Raw genomic sequence first — 19,700 nt, 5'->3', positions numbered from 1 at the left:
CTAGATCTGTGCACAGGTGAAACTTCAATGTTGACGCATGAATTATTCCTTATCATTTTACACAATACAATTGTCATCAACAATTTGTCAAAATTAAAAGTTAAGCTAATAAAGGCCTTGCTATTATTTGGTGAGGATTGTGTGTATTTTTTGTTGTCTCGTGTTTTTATTTTAATAAGACATGTTGTCCATAATAACCCTTCGATTTTTGAATTACCCTGTGGAAAACGTACTTAATGACTAATTTAATGGAACAAAATTGGGTTACAAAATTGAATGACCAAATGAGAGATAGCTCACAGCATGGCTGTCACTAATCTTCTCTAAGCCTCTTAATGACTCAGACTAAGATAGGGAGCAGACTTGAGTGATGTGGTGTACTCTGTGGTTAGTCTCATATTCAGGAGTAGGCTATGGATGGAGTAGTAGACTGTTTCAACTCTTCAACTGTTTAATTCATAAGGAATATCATACTGAGACAGGAATTGGTCTTCTGAACGGCTTCTCTAGTATTTGATATATCTATATTTGAGTTGATGGATCATGTAAGATAAATGCTCTCCGCACTGGTTCTCTCTCTTTTGACTGAGAAGTGAGAAATCGTTTTCTGTCTCTCTTAGATACTTGATACTAGTTTCTGAATCTTTGTTCTCTGTTTTTGACCTTCCTGACAGCTCTCGCTAAGAGTAGTTATAGATTCTTTATTACATGATTCAATATTATAATAATAAAATAAAATAAATATTTAAAAATTGTACATTTTAAAATGAATAAAAACAAATGTATAAATACAACAGAAATACCACCCATCTATGGCAGTAGGCCTACCCACCACTATCTCCTGCAGTCTGTCTCTTTGCCTCTCCTCTCTCTCTTTGAAGTTGACAGTCTTTCACTATCACCATTTCTGTTATTCTGTAACAAAAACAGTTTAAATGTTATTCTAATATAAATGGGGCAACTTTTATCAAGTCACCAATAATATAGCAAGCTAGCAAGCTAGAATTTATGGAAGGGGAGTAACTTTAGAAATTGGCGTTACATTAGTTAGTTAGTTAGCGAGCTAGCTAAGCTGTAGCTGCCTATGTTATCAAGTTGTTGATGAGCTAGCAAGCTAACCAATGCTAACGTTAGCTAGCAAACTAGCTAGCTAACCTTGGCGACCTAGCTAGTTAACATTAGTTAGCTAATGATTTGCAAATTAAGTACGATATACCAGCTTGTGTATATTATGTGCTTCAACTCACCGATCTTTTTTGGGCGCCATCGCCGGCTTCACAAATCCCCTGCTGTCAGGCTACATAGCTAAGAGGTGGGTTTTGATTGGTCCGTCCGTGTTCATTCAGGGTTTTGATTGGATATTGAATCTACTGGAGATAGAACCTTATAACTCCAACTCGGTTTATGTTTTGTGAGATGGAACCTTTGTATTTTATTAATTACTAGCATTTTTATTTTATTTTAAATAACACCACACAGGCATTAATAAACACCTAATGGATCAGATTATGTAGAAGAAGAAAAAAATTTGACCAAAAATGGAGATAGAACCTTATAATTCTAAAGTAGCGATTTGTATAATCTTGTTTAGTTTTTTGAAGTTGACAGTTACTTTTTGAACATCTTCTGCTTTCGGCTGCACCCTCCTCATGAATAGGCTATCCTTCAGGATATTACCTAAGCCTCTATGTATGGCATAGGTTTCTCTCTGGGACGGCCCATTTCTGACACATAGGCTACTCACCGTGGTAATGGTTTTTATTCTCTGATCTTGCTACCGTTTCCTCACGTATCTAGCCCTCTACCTCTCCTTCACCTTCCTCCGCAGCTTAATCGCTTACAGTGACAGGCAGAAAGTGACAGTTGGGTTTCGTAGGGAAAGGGGACGGTTGTCCACACCACTGGGCTTCTGTCGCAGGAGTAGGCCCATCAGCTGTTCTGACTGATGCCCAGTGGACCTCAGCAGGCCAGGCAGAAAATTGTGGGCAGAAAATCATTGTCATCAAGTCAAGAAACATACAATAGATAAATAAATAAAATATGGTCAGAAATGAACTTAGGCTTGTTCTGTTTTCTTAACCCCTTTATAATGGACAAAAAATAATCATAATGTTGTGCCTTTGTGCAAGGACTGACATTATAACAGACCCAGTTCAGACTTGTGTCTAAATGTGGTCCTGTGATCGGACCCCCCCCCCCGGGCTGTCATGAACGATCAGATTGTCCTGGAGTGAAGAGGATCACCGTGCACTATCCATCCCAGTTCTGGTTAATCCCTACGCCATTATCAGGAGACCTACTACTACACACTAGACATAACACTGGATGAGTCACAGTTGTCGTGACAACAATATAACTCCATTGTGTACCCCATTTTCTGTCTGATTGCACACTACTTGTAATAAAACTATTTTGATCTGTCTCATGCTTGACTGTGTGTGTAGGCTTCATTTCTGTATTGTAGGCCAGATTCCCCCACCCCCCCAAAAGATGCAGCCTTACCTGGGGGGAAACAATCAAGATGGTGATGCTTTCTATCCTGCTTCAGACTGGGTGATGGTCAAAGGGGTAAACCACTAGAAAACCTGAGGTAAAACTCTTCTTGTCTCAGAGCACCCTGCTGGACCCAGAGCATGGACCTGCTCTGCTGCCTGATTACACCAAGTAAAATATTCCTTAAACACAGGAGTTGTCACTGTCCTTTTATTTTCTTACACAGGATTACCATCTTTGAATGCAGTAAATATACTCCACATCTCTCAAAGCAGCAGCTATTGTTGTTCTGCTAGTTGTGATGCACATTTAAAGCCATCATCAAGCAAACTGCTTTTGGTCCAGTTGACACATAGATCATCTCAACAACGTTTCTGTTTCAATGGCATCCATTTATCACATCTATGATCGAATGATCTCGTCCTGTTTTGTGCGAAAAGTTCCTGGGTCCCAGATGACATTCCCTGTCAGTCCAGCTATACCAGGCCACCTAGTGGAGAACAACGGCAACAACAACACTGGACTTTGTAACTGTTTAGACAGATGACATGCAGTTCAGACAGAATGACAATGTTTACGGTTAGTGTGAGGGTTAGCCTACCTACCACAATCATAAAGAACATTTATTTTGTGGATGTCCAGTTGGCTAGGCCCATCTCTCTGTCCAATAGGAATGTAGGGATCTGGTTTAGGGATGATGGTGGGCTCACCGCCCTCCGAGAAGGCATACCTGGCATCAGGGGAGAGAGCTGTGACAGACTGAGAGTCTACAGGCGGACAGTGAAGGAGCGATAAGCAATAAACCCCATCCACCTACTCACCTGCCATAGTGCATAATGGATCCGTAGTCATAGGCAGTATTGAGGTTGTTTGTCTTGTGCCTTTTAAAGTTATGCACTGCATCTAGTTTGGGAGCCAAAAAAACACAGCAGGGAAAGTTGATTAGCTGATCAGATTGTGTGTTTTCATTATACTAAGGAGGACTCTTTTAAGCTACCTCATTCACTGCCAAGGGGTGAATAAAGTCTCCCAAATTGTCAACATTCTACAGTGCCAAGATGTGACTTTATTCACCAAGAATGCAACAATGACGATGCCGATCCAAGTGTTGTTGCTAGGTAAACACCACATAAAACACTTGGCATTGTAGGTGGTGAGTGTTCCAGAGATTCTTTGGCAGTCAGTGAGTTTTCAGGCCACGGGTTCATTATTCAATGTATAGGAGGTTCCTAACCGGCTCTGATGTTCTCCCACATGATGGTCACATGGTGGTCCCGGTCTGAGCGCGATTGCTCGTGCACGAAGCCAAGAGCGTGCATGAACTCGTGTGAGGCGACCCCAGACCACATACACCCGGGAGACTGCAGAGACAGGAGCTGGGGACCTCCGGTCTGTCCCACGAAGGACCAGCAGCTGATAGGACAACAGCAATCAATCAATCAATCAATCAATCAAGCAATAAATCAATCAAACGTTATTTATATAGCACAAGTCATGCATTGAATGCAACTCCAAGTGCTGAACATAAAAAACAATAGTAAATAAGTAAGTAAGTAAGTAAATAAGTAAAGCTTTATTTATATAGCGCCTTTCGTACATGAAATGCAACTCAAAGCGCTTAAAATAAAATACAATAAAACAAGCAATAGGAGATAAGAAATAGGAGTGCAAGTTGAGATAGACACTAGATAAAAGCCAGGCTAAAAAGGTATGTTTTGAGTTTTCTTTTAAAGATATCCACACTTTCAGCAGAGACAACATGGAACATTACCATTAACTCAACAACTGCCAAATCATTCCAGAACACTCACCACCTAGAGTTCCAGATGTTTTATGTGGTATTTACCTAGCAACAGTACTTTGATTGGCTACAAAATGAAGTATCGTAATATATGCATTTTTGGTGAATACAGTCACCCTTGGCACTCTAGAGTGTTGACAATTAGGGTGACTTTATTCACCCTCTGGACTGAATTAGTCAATGTACAGGACTCTCTCTTGTGTGTTCTCTGTCGTACACCAAGCAACTGGACAGACAGGAGTGTACAAATGTATAAAGGAATTACAAACTAGCAGATAGCACACTCGCACTCACCCAAACTTGGGCTGGATGTCGAGGTAGCTGACCTCGTGGCTGTGTGGTACAAACTTCACACACGTACCGGAGGAGATGTCCAACATTCCTGTTTCTATGGTGATTCTATCCATATCATCTGTGCAACAACAACAAAAAACAGTTGAATGACTGGCTTATATGTGTAGTTCACATAGTCGATCACCTCTGAGGTTCAACTTCAAATTAAGAATGTCATTTTCTGAAGCAAGAAGAAAAAGAAGATGGCGTCTGTCATAAAGCCTGATATTTACAACTCTCTAACTCACTGCTGGTTGTTTGTAGAGTAGATGCGGTAGGTAAATAGGTAGGTAAATATCAGGTAAATATTTGCTAGGTAAACATCAGGTTTTATGACTGACATACCATCTTCTTTTTCTTCTTGCTTCAGAAAATTACATTAAAAAAAAGTAATGATAATAATAATGTTTTTAGGGCATTTCTGCTTGACTGAGATAGAGACAGTAGAGATTGACAGGAAGGGTGTGTGTGAGACAGAGAGGAGAGATGACATGCGGGATATGTTGATGGACAGAATCGAACCAGGGACCTTGCAATCATGCGGTATGTGCGTTAGTGTGCTACGCCACTAAGCATCCCAGTCATGGCAAATACTGTCCGGGTGGCCAAAATGTGTCCGGGTGACGTCATCAGGTCTTTCGAACGCCCTTGCTATGGCGATGCTAGTGTTCGGGACAGCTAGCTAGATTTGTCCGGGCTACCAGAATGTCTCCCGGTGACGTAATCGCAGATGCTAGCATTCCAGACATTCCTGAGTAAACTCTACCGCTCGCTGCGATGTACCTGAGTCGCCTCGCACACAATCCGGACATTAATCCGGTGGTAGAGTGTGGAGTCTGTTCAGAATGCCAGCATCCACATAACAAGGGTGTTCCAAAGACCTGATGTTGTCACCGGGACGCATTCTACCGGGACGGTATTTCCCGTGACAGCCGGCCACCTGCAGATACTCGCCATACTGCGGAGAGATGACATATGGCACGTAGACAAATCCATCCACAGATCTGGGCCACAGACAGGAGTTGTCAGGGCAGGACACGGCGCTGCGCATGGTGGAGGTGGCACGGCGCACTGCTGAGTGGGCGATGTCCCCCTCCCGGAACCACACGCCCCGCGGACGCCATGGCGCTGTCAGACAGACAGTTCAAGTTCAACTTCTGTTTATTTGTCATTTACATTGTTTGTTTTTTACTATGTTTTTAACTTATTATGTTTTTAGGTTGTTTTGTTTTTAACTTATTATGTTTGTTTGTTTGTTTTACTCTGTAGCACTCTGTAGCACTCTGAGATTCTTTTGAATGAAAAGTGCAATACAAATAAAATGTATTATTATTATTATTATTATTACATTGAATACAAGAACACAATGATAGGAAACGCCCTGGGGGCCATTCCACTAAAGGTGGATCAGTATAGCGGCGATATAAATAAATGCGGCGATCAGGGAACTCGAGATTGGAATTCAAGCCTCAGGTGATTCCTCGAACGAGGATCAGCCTTGTGTCATCAGTGTTCACAGAAGACAGGCTTACAAATCTTCGATATGGGCGCGTGCACGCAGACATAAAGAGCCCAGAAGAGTCGATCTGTCGAAATGAAGATACTCCACTCTGCAGGGGTCCTACATTTGCGCAGCATTCCGAATTATAGATTTTTATGAAGACGGAAAAATAAGATGTAAAATAGTGCAATACTGCCGCAATTAACAAGGCGAGGGAAATGGTTTGGCAAGAAATTGTTGACCGATTAAATGCGTAGGTCATACTAGCCCCAGTTATTGTTATATGTTCATATTTTAATAAATGAATATTTACTACTGTGGTGATATCAGCAGCAGGCTACAAACCGTCATATCACCACAATGGCCTAGTGGTATCGACCGCTGCCATAGGATTTATTCGTCATTTTTAGACGGTGGTTCAAATCCCTCTTCAGACGCACTTTTTACTGCATTTCGTTGTCTGAATCTAATCTAAAATCTCATCTAAAAAAGTATATAGGCTATAAGATTATAGTGCAGGCTAATTTACAAGAACTGACACGATTACAATGGTGTTTGAATCCTTTGCATGAAATCTTCGGTTAAATGTAAAAAAAAAAAAGAATCACTTAGTCAAGTCTCGAACTCGCAACCTTTGGAACTCCAGCCGGCTGCCTTAACCACTACGCCAGCCAGACCGCTGTGATGACAGCAATGCAAGTTGAGACTATTACTTTTTTTTTACACTCTTTTCTTTATTGATCTATCGATCTATCTATCACACTTTCAAAATATCAAGTTATCTATCACACAATCAAACTATCTATCGATCGATCACACTTTCAAAATATCAAATTATCTATCTATCACACAGTCAACCTATCCATCTATCTATCTCGTGTGAAGTGGGAACTAATATTTCCTAAAAGAGGAACTGTCGTTCGGGGTTTAGTTTCCGCCTGTGAGCCTTTTTTGACGCGCGTCTTACTATAGCCTGTGTTTTAACCTGGTCGCGAGCAGGCTAATTATATCTGACTCAGAAGGAGCTCAACCAAGCAGCGAATTATTTGAGCCACATTGATGGCACCGAACGCAAGCTAACATTTTCGAGGCTTAGAACTTTATCGAGGCTTAGAACTTTATCGAGCTTCGTGGAATACCCCCCTGGGCAGAGCATTCCAGGCTAAAACACAGGCTATAGTAAGACACGCGTCAAACATTTTTGCAGTGGGCTTCAAACACCATTGTAATCGTGTAATTTCTTGTAAATTAGCCTGCACCATAATTTTATAGCCTACATTTTTAGATGAGATTTTAGATTAGATTCAGACAACGAAATGCAGTAAAAAGTGCGTCTGAAGAAGGATTTGAACCACCGATTTAAAATGACGAACAAATACCACGGCAGCGGTCGGTACCACTAGGCCATTGTGGCGATATGACGGCTGGTAGCCTGCTGCGTATATCACCACAGTAGTAATATTCATTTATTAAAATATGAACATATAACAATAACTGGGGCTAGTATGACCTACGCATTTAATCGGTCAACAATTTCTTGCCAAACCATTTCCCTCGCCTTGTTAATTGCGGCAGTATTGCACTATTTTACATCTTATTTTTCCGTCTTCATAAAGATCAATAATTCGGGAATGCTGCGCAAATGTAGAACCCCTGCAGAGTGGAGTATCTACATTTCGACAGATCGACTCTTCTGGGCTCTTTATGTCTGCGTGCACGCGCCCATATCGAAGATTTGTAAGCCTGTCTTCTGTGAACACTCATAACACAAGGCTGATCCTCGTTCGAGGAATCACCTGAGGCTTGAATTCCAATCTCGAGTTGCCTGATCGCCGCATTTATTTATATCGCCGCTATACTAAGCCACCTTTAGTGGAATGGCCCCCAGCTCTACACAACAACAACAACAACAACAACAACAACAACAACAATAGAATGTAATAAAGGTAATAAGCTAATGAAAACAGTTACAGTAACAATAATAACAAATATATAACATTTTAGAATATTTTTGCTAGATAAATCTAGCAGCAGGGATCTATTATTTGCAGTGGGGTTATTATTATTATTATTTATTTATTATTATTACTGTTACTGTTTTGATTAGCTTATTATCTTCATTCTATTGTTGTTGTTGTTGTTGTTGTTGTTGTTGTTGTGGATGTACTTACCGACATTGGCTTCCAGGATCTTATCCATGGCGTTCATGTCCTCTGGGTTGATTATCACCTCTATTCAAATGACGGCAGGAATGTGTTCAAAAGAAGAAAGCTTCTTAGTTCAGGAATCTTCCTTTGTTCAAGCATGTCGCTGTGCTGAAAACCTCTGAGCCCCAAAAATCTATTGTGCTGATATGACTGTAATTACACTAATCGCTGAGGAGCGGAAATCCATTCAACATTATCTGCTAATTATGATCTATTAGGAACATCCAAGGTTCTATTTTGACAATACAGTGGAAGGTCTATGCCATTGCAACAACAATACAGAAATATTTCAAGAACTTACCAGAGTATCTTCTTTTCAGCCTTATTTTCCCCACCTGTACTGAAGATAAATTCTGTTGAGGAAAGGGAAAGATAAGACAGGTGATGGAGTATTAAGACAGGTGATAGAGTATTAAGACAGGTGATGGAGTATTAAGACAGGTGATAGAGTATTAAGACAGGTGATGGAGTATTAAGACAGGTGATGGAGTATTAAGACAGGTGATGGAGTATTAAGACAGGTGATAGAGTATTAAGACAGGTGAGGGAGTATTAAGACAGGTGATAGAGTATTAAGACAGGTGATGGAGTATTAAGACAGGTGATGGAGTATTAAGACAGGTGATAGAGTATTAAGACAGGTGATGGAGTATTAAGACAGGTGATGGAGTATTAAGACAGGTGATGGAGTATTAAGGCAGGTAACCCTAAAAACATATATAAAAACATATACAAGCATAGAATGAATATAAAAGCAGGGGAAAACAGTAAAAAGAACAGGTAAAGATAAAATACAATATTACGTAACAACATTGTTTTAGTCCCCCTTGTGCCCCTTGTGAGTGGAGGCATGCTAACGTGGGACCTGCACCGGACTCCCCCTGGCCTGGGTTCGCAGTCCTGCCGTGCACGCTACCCCACCCACAATGTCCTACCCTTCTCACTTAGTTTGCAGGGTATTTCAACTGGGGTCTGGTTACCCCTAAAATCCAGGACTTATCGTCCCTTCCTGGGGTCTGGTTACCCCTAAAATCCAGTATCCAGGACCTACTGTCCCTTCCTTTAGCTTACTTGGATCTCGGCGGGTCTGGTTACCCCTGAAATCTAGTATCCAGGACCTACTGTCCCTTCCTTTAGCCTACTTGGATCTCGGCGGGTCTGGTTACCCCTGAAATCTAGTATCCAGGACCTACTGTCCCTTCCTTAAGCCTACAGTAAAAAGCAGAGAGGTAAAGAAAATACAATAAAAAAAACATTTTAAGTGCAGTAGCTGGCAAATGAGCAACAGGCAGGTGCAGATGAGCTAGTTGAAGGCTATATTGAAGAATTACGTTTTTAGCTTTCTTTTAACAATATTTAGTGAGCTGGCTTCCCTGATCACTAAAGGTAATGTGTTCCAAAGCTTTGGGGCATAGTTGGCAAAGGCTTCGCTCCCGATCTTCTTCTGACTGTTGCTGGGGACCTCTAATAAACCTGCAATAGATGATCTTAGTGTTCTTGAGGGTACATAGTTGACAAGGGAATTAGCAATGTACTTTGGCCCTCGCCCATTAAGGGCTTTGTATATAAGGAGGAGGACCTTAAAATCAACCCTACATGTTACTGGCAGCCAGTGCAGAGTAGCTAGGATTGGAGTAATGTGCTCTCTCCTCTTGGTTCTAGTTAGAAGCCGAGCTGCAGAGTTTTGAATGAGCTGAAGTATTGCAGTAGTTTTTTTAGGAAGGTCAGTAAAAAGTGCGTTACAGTAATCGAGCCGGCTTGAAACAAAGGCATGAATCAGTTTTTCAGCATATTTTTGGTTTAGAAGTGGTCTTACTTTAGCAATGTTTCTAAGGTGAGCAGGTGATTAAGAGTATTAAGACAGGTGCTAGAGTATTAAGACAGGTGATGGAGTATTAAGACAGGTGATGGAGTATTAAGACAGGTGATAGAGTATTAAGACAAGTGAGGGAGTATTAAGACAGGTGATGTAGTATTAGGTCAACAAGGAGGGATGCAAGAGCCTCTCCATCAGGGCCTACCTGAACAGGTAGGCTGCAGGTGTCGGTCATCATTCCAAAGAGGATTCCGAGGTAGATCAAGGCAGAGTGCATCACCTTGGCCCAGACTGGTCTCTGGTCTTCTTCACACTGGTCCTGACAGCATACCTATGTACCCTCCTCCTCACCTCCAACACACCTACTGTGTGACTGTGTACCCAGCCTGATCAATGGTGAGTCAGGACCCAGTGTGAGTAAACAAAGAACACCGTGACGGGTGTACCCCTCATTTACCTTAGAGGACCTGAGCCATAAGCTCAGAGTAGTCCCTCCCTCAGACTATCCCACATATCGCCACTATGACATTAAGTGATGATGGCCAATGATGATAAGTCCATAATGAGTGGCTAAAGTTACTGTCTCCCATCTATACCCTGTACTTTTGCATGTGTGACATTCAGCACTTTTGAGACATGAGTCTGCTTGTTTATAAAGCTCTCACTGGCATAGCACCAGAATATCTGAAAGATCTTGTGCCCAATAGAGCTCTTAGGTCTTCTGACGCTGGTTTTCTCTGTGTACCACATGTACAAAAGAAGAGATTTGGTGAGGCTGCATTCTCATTTTATGCACCGAAATTGTGGAATGCACTGCCAGTTTACATTAGGGTCAAGACTAAAAACCCATCTTTTTAATATTGCCTTTAAATGACTAAATAATTAAATTATGATTATATAATGATTGGAGCACTTTGAGCTGCAACGTTTGCAGGAAATACAAATAAAAAGTTATTATTATTATTATTATTATTATGAGACATCCAAGGGTGTTTTGCACCTTTGCTGAGTTGTCGAAGAACTCAGCAGTTAGGATCCAGAGATCACGTGACCCAGTTAAGATCATCTGACCCAGACGATCCGAGGTCTGAACAGGAAACCAGTCATTTTCTCAGGGAGCAATAACAAGTTAATGACGACTAAAATAACTACAGCTACCACACACAGTAAGATGGTACCGTAGGACGCAATACCACATTTGTGACACGGTCTGGCGAAAAGGACCGCATGCCAGCAATTCTCAAGTCGCGCAAATGACCTGTATTCACTGTATAGTCTGCCGCCCTGCTTCTAGGCCACTGGGTTAGTCATACATGGTCTGTAAACAAACCTACATTTTAGGACGTGTTCAAAAGCAAGGACTGTGTGATCATCTAATTATGTGTAGTTTCTTTGCATGTTGATGTTCTATCAGCATGTTGTGATGTGCTAAACATGCAGTTAGATGTTCATAGTGATGTTTATTCTTAGCTGCTAGCTAGCTACCAACGCAATGGTAGCAAACACGTCTGTTTTGATTCAGAGCGATTTTCTCCAGTATAACACATCATTTGAAAGCTTACAATCTGCACTTTTATAATCTGTAAAAAAAACTTGCCCTACTTGGGGACTTTTTCACCAGACCCTGTCACATTTGTTATCAAACTGAGTTCTTCTAAACGTCTTGCACAAAATAGTATGTTTCATAGGAACAGCAATACATTCCTTTATGGTGGGGATAAACATTGAAACTCTACTTTTAAAGTTTCTATTTCTGTGTTAACTTGGTTGGCTCAACAGTACGTGAGACACTGGACATAGAGAAACACGGTGAAGCAAATATGAAGCTTGGAATGTATCTTTATTGAAATGTTCCCATTATCTTTTCATCAATTAATTTAATCATTTTGAATCATTGTCTGATTAGTAGGCCACAGTATCAGCATCTGGAGAGAGAGAGAGAGAGAGAGAGAGAGAGAGAGAGAGAGAGAGAGAGATAGAGAGAGAGTGGAATCAGGACATCATGAGTGGATACAGTACAATTAGATCTCTATCTCTACTATTACATACTATTATTATCTTTATATAATGATAACCTTTGTTAACAACAAACATTTTAGGGTTAGGAATTTCAAATACTGGATTAAAGTAGTTCACAGAAAACATTCAGATAAGGATACACACTATGGGACCAACCCATGGATTTTATAATATTTATCTGTTGTCCCGTATCTGTTTTTATCATGTTTTATTCTCCAATTTTGTAACCTCGTACTTGTACTGGTGTGCTATCTTCGCCAGGCTTCCCTGAAAAATAGCTTTTAGGCCTGGACTACACGTATATGGATATTTTTTTAAGCTGATATTTTTGTCCACACCACAAAAATATCTCTGTCCATACGAAGAGCCAAAACTGAACACAATCGCCCGATCGAACGTTATGGGCATGCACAGTAAGTTGTAATCAAACGGGGCAGTTACTCAAAACGTAAACAGACCAAACTCTTTGAAACAGACAGAAAAGAAAAGTACAAAACAGACAGAAAAGCAAGTTATGGCGGCCAAGAAGAAAGTAAAAACAGATTATTTTGTGTGGACCGACTATGAAGTTGAGTTGGTGCTTAATGTTGTTGCTGTTGACAACCATTTTGTTTCAATGCGCATGTGTGAACGGCTTGACGCTTGACGCTTGACGCTTGCCGTCATTGCATCAACACCAGCTCCGTCTCAAGGGACCTCCTGGTTAAATAAAAATAAATAAAATATAAAATAAAACCAACCACAGTTGTAGAGCCTGTTGATCTTCATCTTGTCCAGCTGACTAGGAGCAGACCTCTGGCCCATCTGGATGTTCACCCTCCTCTTAGCAACGATGGTGGGGTCCCCGTCCTCCGAATAGGCATACCTGAGGTTACACACGAAGACCCCATCAACCAATATTCCCTCAAAATACAGGGTTCCTACAAGTTTCAACAAGTCAAATATAACACCTTTTTAGACCTTTTTTAGACCTCTTTGAATATAATTTTAGACCTATCACGACACCATATGATAGCTTTTTGTCATCCTCATGGTGATGAAATTAGGGATTTCACTGCCATACAGACAAAAAAGGAAGCGACGTGGCATTTTTTTGGTTCCAGCTTGATTAATCTCTGCGTAAATAGATTTCCTTGCAGGATCTCATTTTTTAAGACCTAGCACCTAATTTTTAGACCGAATACCTGAAATTCAAGACCATTTTAGGCCTTGAAATGTGATTTGCTGGATTTTAGACTTTAAGGCTTTTTAAGACCAGCGCAGGAACCCTGAAAATATCTATAGGTTAAATTAGATCATAATGATTATAGTGCAAACTAGACTAGATTTGTCACATTAACATTTTTGTTTAATCTGGGAAACTATCCGAATCTTAGTGAGACGGGGTGCTTGGTGGCGTAGCACATTAAGGCATCAGCCGTGTAATCGCAGGGTCCCCGGTTCGATTCTGGCCGTCGACATATCCTGCATGTCATCCCTCCTCTCTCTCTCTCACCCATCCTTCCTGTCAATCTCTACTGTCTCTATCCTCCTCTCTCTCACCCATCCTTCCTGTCAATCTCTACTCTCTCTATCCTCCTCTCTCTCACCCATCCTTCCTGTCAATCTCTACTGTCTCTATCCTCCTCTCTCTCACCCATCCTTCCTGTCAATCTCTACTGTCTCTATCCCAATAAAGCAGAAATGCCCTAAAAACATATATACATATATATATATATATATATATACATATATCGCTATATATATATCTCTATATATATAGCGCGTGCGAGCCTTACACACCTTCCGAAGTGCATGATGGAGTTGTAGTCATAGGGCAAGTCCAGGTTGTTGGTCTTGAATTTCTCAAAGTTCCGCGTGCGATCTGTCAACGCAGAGCATCTCTGTAAAACAAGCTAATTCACGTACCTTACCTAACTTAGAACCTACAAATGACCTTTAACCTACAAATGACCTTTATAGCCTGTAAATATTCCTGAATGCACGACACAACTCACCGTGTCCGCCGTCTAGTTAGTGTCTTACCCTTCAAAATGTTTGACCACAAGATGGCGACATACTGGTCCCGGTCAGCACGGGACTGCTCGTGCACGAAGCCCAGGGCGTGCATGAGTTCATGGGAGGTCACCCCAGACCACATGCACTCTGGAGACTGCAGAGACACGCTCTGTCTGCCCCCATGGTACCCCAGGTAGGACCAACACCTGCACAACAGCAGACACACAACACAGCAGCTTACAGCATGTCAAGACGTTGGGTCGGACATTCACATGGGTTCCCTCCTGGGGTGGTCGGGGATCGAACTGGCGCAGCGACCTACCGATTGCTAGCTCGGCCTCTCTGAGCCCCACCCCCTGAGACACACACATAATTGTACTGTAGGTCCGTGAGGTTCTCACCCAGACTTGGGCTGGAAGTCGAGGTAGTCCCTCTGATGGGTCCACGGACGGAAACGCACACAGGTGCCTTGTTCAACGGCCTCCATGCCTGTCCTTATCACGTTCTTATCCAGGTCACCTGTGGAGGTTAAGTGACGGCTGACGTTTTATATATATACATCTATATCTAATGTTTATATATATATATATATATATATTATATATAAACATTAGATATAGCATATAACAGTAGAACTCACTGAATGTCAGAACTAACTACCTACTACCTAACTACTAACTAACTACCAGGCTAACTAACTCCCAGACTAACTAACTACCAGGCTAACTAACTCCCAGACTAACTAACTACCAGACTAACTAACTCCCAGGCTAACTAACTCCCAGACTAACTAACTACCAGACTAACTAACTCCCAGGCTAACTAACTACCAGACTAACTAACTACCAGACTAACTAACTCCCAGGCTAACTAACTCCCAGACTAACTAACTACCAGACTAACTAACTCCCAGACTAACTAACTACCAGACTAACTAACTACCAGACTAACTAACTCCCAGACTAACTAACTACCAGGCTAACTAACTACCAGGCTAACTAACTACCAGACTAACTAACTCCCAGGCTAACTAACTACCAGGCTAACTAACTACCAGGCTAACTCCCCCAACCAAGTCCACAACATCCCGTCACACCACAACACGAAGGCTCCAGACCAAAACAACCATTTGCGTTATTTTCTCACTGACCCCGCTTTCCTTCTAATCGAATTCTACATTGTTCAGTACTCAGATGTCTGTGGAGAGGTACAGCAGCACCAACATTCAGTCATAAACAGGGGAGAGCCTGTACACATGATGGTGGTCTTACTGTACTCAGGGGAGAGCCTGTAGGCGATGTACACATGTCCGTCCACTGACTTGGGCCACAAGCAGCTCCGGGCGAAGCAGGAGTTGGAATGCGGCCCCTTGGAAACGGCGATGTCTCCGTCCCTGAGCCTGGCGCCGTCCTCGGGGACCTGGACGGCTGAGGACGACGCGGGAAATAGAATAGAAAACGTTATTGTCCGTGCACAATTGTTCACAGTAGCATTACGGAAAACGTATCAGAAAAAACAGTGACGAACGGAGAACGGAAAACATAAAAAAAACAAAAAAAAACACAAAAAAAACATCATCACGTTGACACGTTCACTTCAGTTTAACTGGACAGAAAATGCAAAGTCCACGTTCGCTAAATGAGAGGGAGATGCTGTACACAATGCAGAATAATCTAGGCCACTTCTAAGTGCATATCTGCGTGCTATGCCACTTCTAAGTGCACTTGTGTGTTTTTAATAGTTTTGGCCAATATGTCTTCACATGTATGCAGTTAGTGATAGCTAATTATCATACAGCACTTACCTTGAAAGTCATTGGCCTCCATGATTTGATCCGTTGCAGTCATCTCACTGCGTATAATAACATGGTCGTCTTCTAAATGAAGAGAGGGTCAGTTTGTTAGAAGTGGTATCCTGAATCATGAAATAATAGTGTTATTATGTGTGTTGCTATTACCTGCGTCATGGTCTCTTGGTCTCTTCACAGTACTCTACCAAAAGAGAGAAAAACGGTTGTTGTCAGTAGGCTACTACACATGAAACTGTTATGCACTAGATCAGATTAAACCTTTTTGTCATTGCACAGAGCACAACTAAATGTATTTTTTGCTCTAGGCACAGGGTCAGCCTTAGTCAGTGCCCAATTAGGGATTAAGTGCCTTGCTCAAGGGCACAACGGCAGTGGTAGCACCTTAGATATGACAACAGCAACTCTGTTGACTACCTGCCTCTCTAACCTCTAGACTATCTGACCTCTAACCTCTAGACTACCTGCCTCTCTAACCTCGAGACTACCTGCCTCTCTAACCTCTAGGCTACCTGCCGCCACTTCAGATTTTAGCTGCACTAGCATATACCTGAGCAGGCATGGCCCATGTAAAGGTGTACACAACGATGCACAGCAGGATAGGCAGGTCCATCATGGAGTCAGGTGTGTTCACAGCTGCTGCTGTCACTAGTTACCTGTCTTGCCTGCTGGCATCGAGCCTTATATAAGCCCCAGCCGGGCTAGTCTTTGGAAAACACCAATCAGAAGTGTGTTTACTGCACAATTGCAGGGATTGTTGGTGATGTAATATGTTGGTTTACAATGATCAGGGTTTAGAGTGTTCAGGGTTTAGAGTGTTCAGGGTTTAGAGTGACAAGCCTCAACAACAACAACATTATACAACATCGCATCATGTCTCTCCTGTTTTCATTTTAATAATAGCCTAAGTATTGTAATGGTAGGTATAGTAATAACTTAGTTGACATTAGTCTAGGACAACTGGCGTAGGAAAACATATATTTAGATGACTTTACTGGTACACAGCACAATATTTAGCCTAGCTATTTCTATACTCAAGGAATACAAGCTTTAGTTGCTGAGCTTTTATTCAAAGCGTCACATTTGTCTAAATGTGGTCTAACCCTAAAGTAAGTGAATCACCTATACATCAGTCATAGGAAAATAAAGAAATCTATGGTAGGACCAGGGGCCACAATGCTAGAAGATGAATGGATTTTTAAAATATATTATTTGTATTATTAACAGTAGAGGAATTGTACAGAGGGGTAGTGGGATGAAGAGGTAGAAGTGTGTGTGTGTGTGTGTGTGTGGGGGGGGGGGTTGAAGAGGCAGACATCTTTAATTGCATCATTATTGCATTGTTTGATTGTTATTTGCTGCTTTGTTGAGGAGCTAGCTTGTCATTGCACCGTCTACGGCTGGCTACGATAAATAAACTTGAAAAAATGACCGCCCGGGCAGGGACTTAGGCTAGTCTAATGTCACTACAGACTATATCAAGCCAGGCCCACATAGCTTGGGAAGGATAGTCTGTTAAAGGGGGGGGGTTACCTTTGCCTTTTTTGAATAGGGGTGAAGAATGGATCCAAGGTCACCGGTTCGAATCCCACCAGCACCAGAAATAAAAACAGATAACGTCTTCAGAAGTGTTGCTTTGTGTAAATTCAAGATCCCTTGCCAACATATTGCTTCTTGTGACATAACAAACAGAAGTTTATATACAATTGCTGTTGTTTTAATGATGTTTAATGACTGTGCTATGGGCCTACAGGTCTGTTACTCTATTCAAGTTGCGTGTGTAGCTTTGTTCATGCATCTGAAACGATCAGTTATAAAAAGATCAGACCTGTTTCTTTCTCTTGTGGACTGCATCACTAGCTATTAGCAATGTGTCAATGTGAATAAAACTCATAAAAGATTTATATTTGAAAAAGAAAATGTTTTATTAAATTAAATTTACAACGAGAAGAAGAGAGCTACTTCCTCATCTTCTCCATCCACTGCTCCTTAGTCAGAGACTCAAATGAGGGACAATATCTACGTCCCTTGTACTGGCTGTGGCCAGTCGCTACAGTCCTGCGCTCCCCACACTTACTGCAGGAGTTGGTCTGTTTGCGGCCCTTCGGGGCAGCCAGGTGAGGGGCAGGTGGAGCAGACGGGTTTGGGGAAATGACAGGAGGAGGGAGTGGCGTCGTCTTGGCAGTGGCGGCGTCTTGGCAGGCGTCCTGCAGTTTCACGTCCATGGCCCGGTCCTCCTGCGGCTGGTCAGCTTTTCATCACCAAACCACACAGTAAACCCAGTAAGTTACTACAGAACAAGTTACATGGTTGTCCATAAGACTCAAATGCAGGGTTCCCACACCGTCTGAAACATCAAATTCAAGCACCTTTCAAGGACTTTCAAGACTAAATTCCCTCAAATTCAAGGACCCAACACGGCATAGTTTGAGACAGATCTAGATTATCATTTATATAATAGGAACTATCCGCTCACACACAACAATTAAAAAGAGAGGCTTGAATGTGTGAACACTAGATGATCTCTTGCCTTCTCTACCACAGCACAGCAAAACAATACATTGTGAAATATGTGTTAAGTTAAGCAATACAGAGATGTTTTGCTTGATGATGAAACATTTTTTAATATAGATTTTTTTTTTGAGAGAGAGAGAGAGAGAGGGGGGAATTCAAGCACTTTCAATGACCCATGTCTATTTTTAAAAACTTTTAAGACCTTGATTTTTTCCCCTCAAATTCACAAACTTTCAAGGATTTCAAGGACCCGTGGGAACCCTGCTCAAATGACACTCCAGTACGCCATGTTGTGTTTTTTACTGACCAGCGCAGCACCTTTTACCTGTCTTGCAGTGAGACGGAGCCTCTGCTAGCAACCACCTGACTTCCTGACACTGGCGGTGCAAACCTTTCTCCTTGTCTATCAGGCACTGTTGTGTTCTACGCAGCTGTTCAGTGTTCCTTTGAAGAGAGAATATTGGAGAGTTAAAACAACACACTTCTAATATTTCATGAAGTGACTAACTGTGCATTGATTCCACACACACACACACACACACACACACACACACACACACACACACACACACACACACACAGGGATGCTTTAATGTACACCCAATATCCGCCAATGATAAAAACTTGACTACTTTGTAAATGACCCAAAATTGCTCCCAGTGAGCGGGCCAGCGCCTTGCATGGCAGCTTGCCGCCATTGGTGTGTGAATGTGTGTGTGAATGGGTGACCGAGAGGCTGTTGGAAAGCGCTTTGGAGCAGCTTTGGAGCAGCTTTGGAGCAGCAAAAAAGGCGCTATATAAGTGCAGTCCATTTACCATTTACCCTACCTGTTAGCATCATCTAGCTGAGCAGTCAGCTCACTGTTCCGCAGCAGGGCTCCTCCCCATTCCTTCAGGGCATCACAGACGTCAATTGCCTGCCACTCCATCACCATCCTCTGATCCCATTCTTCAGTGCTAAACAGAAACATGACCACAATGCTATTAAGAATCACAAATACATCACACTCAACTGACTATTATGGCCTGTCAACTGGAATTGTAAACGCTAACATTGTGAGTGAGTGAGTGAGAGAGAGAGAGAGAGAGAGAGAGAGAGAGAGAGAGAGAGAGAGAGAGAGAGAGAGAGAGAGAGAGAGAGAGAGAGAGTGTGTGTGTGAGGGTGAGAGAGAGAGAGAGAGAGTGTGAGAGTGAGTGTGTGAGTGAGTGTG

General features: G+C 42.0%; 2 protein-coding genes across 2 annotated transcripts; both read right to left on the bottom strand.

The window, feature by feature from the left end:
• Positions 1-2,607: 2,607 nt before the first annotated feature.
• Positions 2,608-8,336, bottom strand: LOC308162557 (high choriolytic enzyme 2-like; the record flags this gene model as incomplete). Its single annotated transcript, XM_080536703.1, has 7 exons — positions 2,608-2,651; positions 3,099-3,223; positions 3,315-3,396; positions 3,728-3,906; positions 4,589-4,706; positions 5,582-5,755; positions 8,300-8,336. The coding sequence occupies 7 exons, from the start codon at positions 8,334-8,336 to the stop codon at positions 2,608-2,610; spliced, it is 759 nt and encodes a 252-aa protein (XP_080392829.1).
• A 296-nt stretch (positions 8,337-8,632) lies between these two features.
• Positions 8,633-15,994, bottom strand: hce2l2 (high choriolytic enzyme 2-like 2; the record flags this gene model as incomplete). Its single annotated transcript, XM_080536701.1, has 7 exons — positions 8,633-8,688; positions 12,911-13,035; positions 13,953-14,034; positions 14,196-14,374; positions 14,570-14,687; positions 15,440-15,595; positions 15,973-15,994. The coding sequence occupies 7 exons, from the start codon at positions 15,992-15,994 to the stop codon at positions 8,633-8,635; spliced, it is 738 nt and encodes a 245-aa protein (XP_080392827.1).
• Between the last annotated feature and the right edge of the window lie 3,706 nt (positions 15,995-19,700).

This window comes from Nansenia antarctica (genome assembly GCF_963989245.1).
Source record: "Nansenia antarctica genome assembly, chromosome: 7".
In the NCBI taxonomy this organism is placed as follows: Eukaryota; Metazoa; Chordata; class Actinopteri; order Argentiniformes; family Microstomatidae; genus Nansenia; species Nansenia antarctica.
This window is presented reverse-complemented; position numbering and strand designations above follow the sequence as displayed.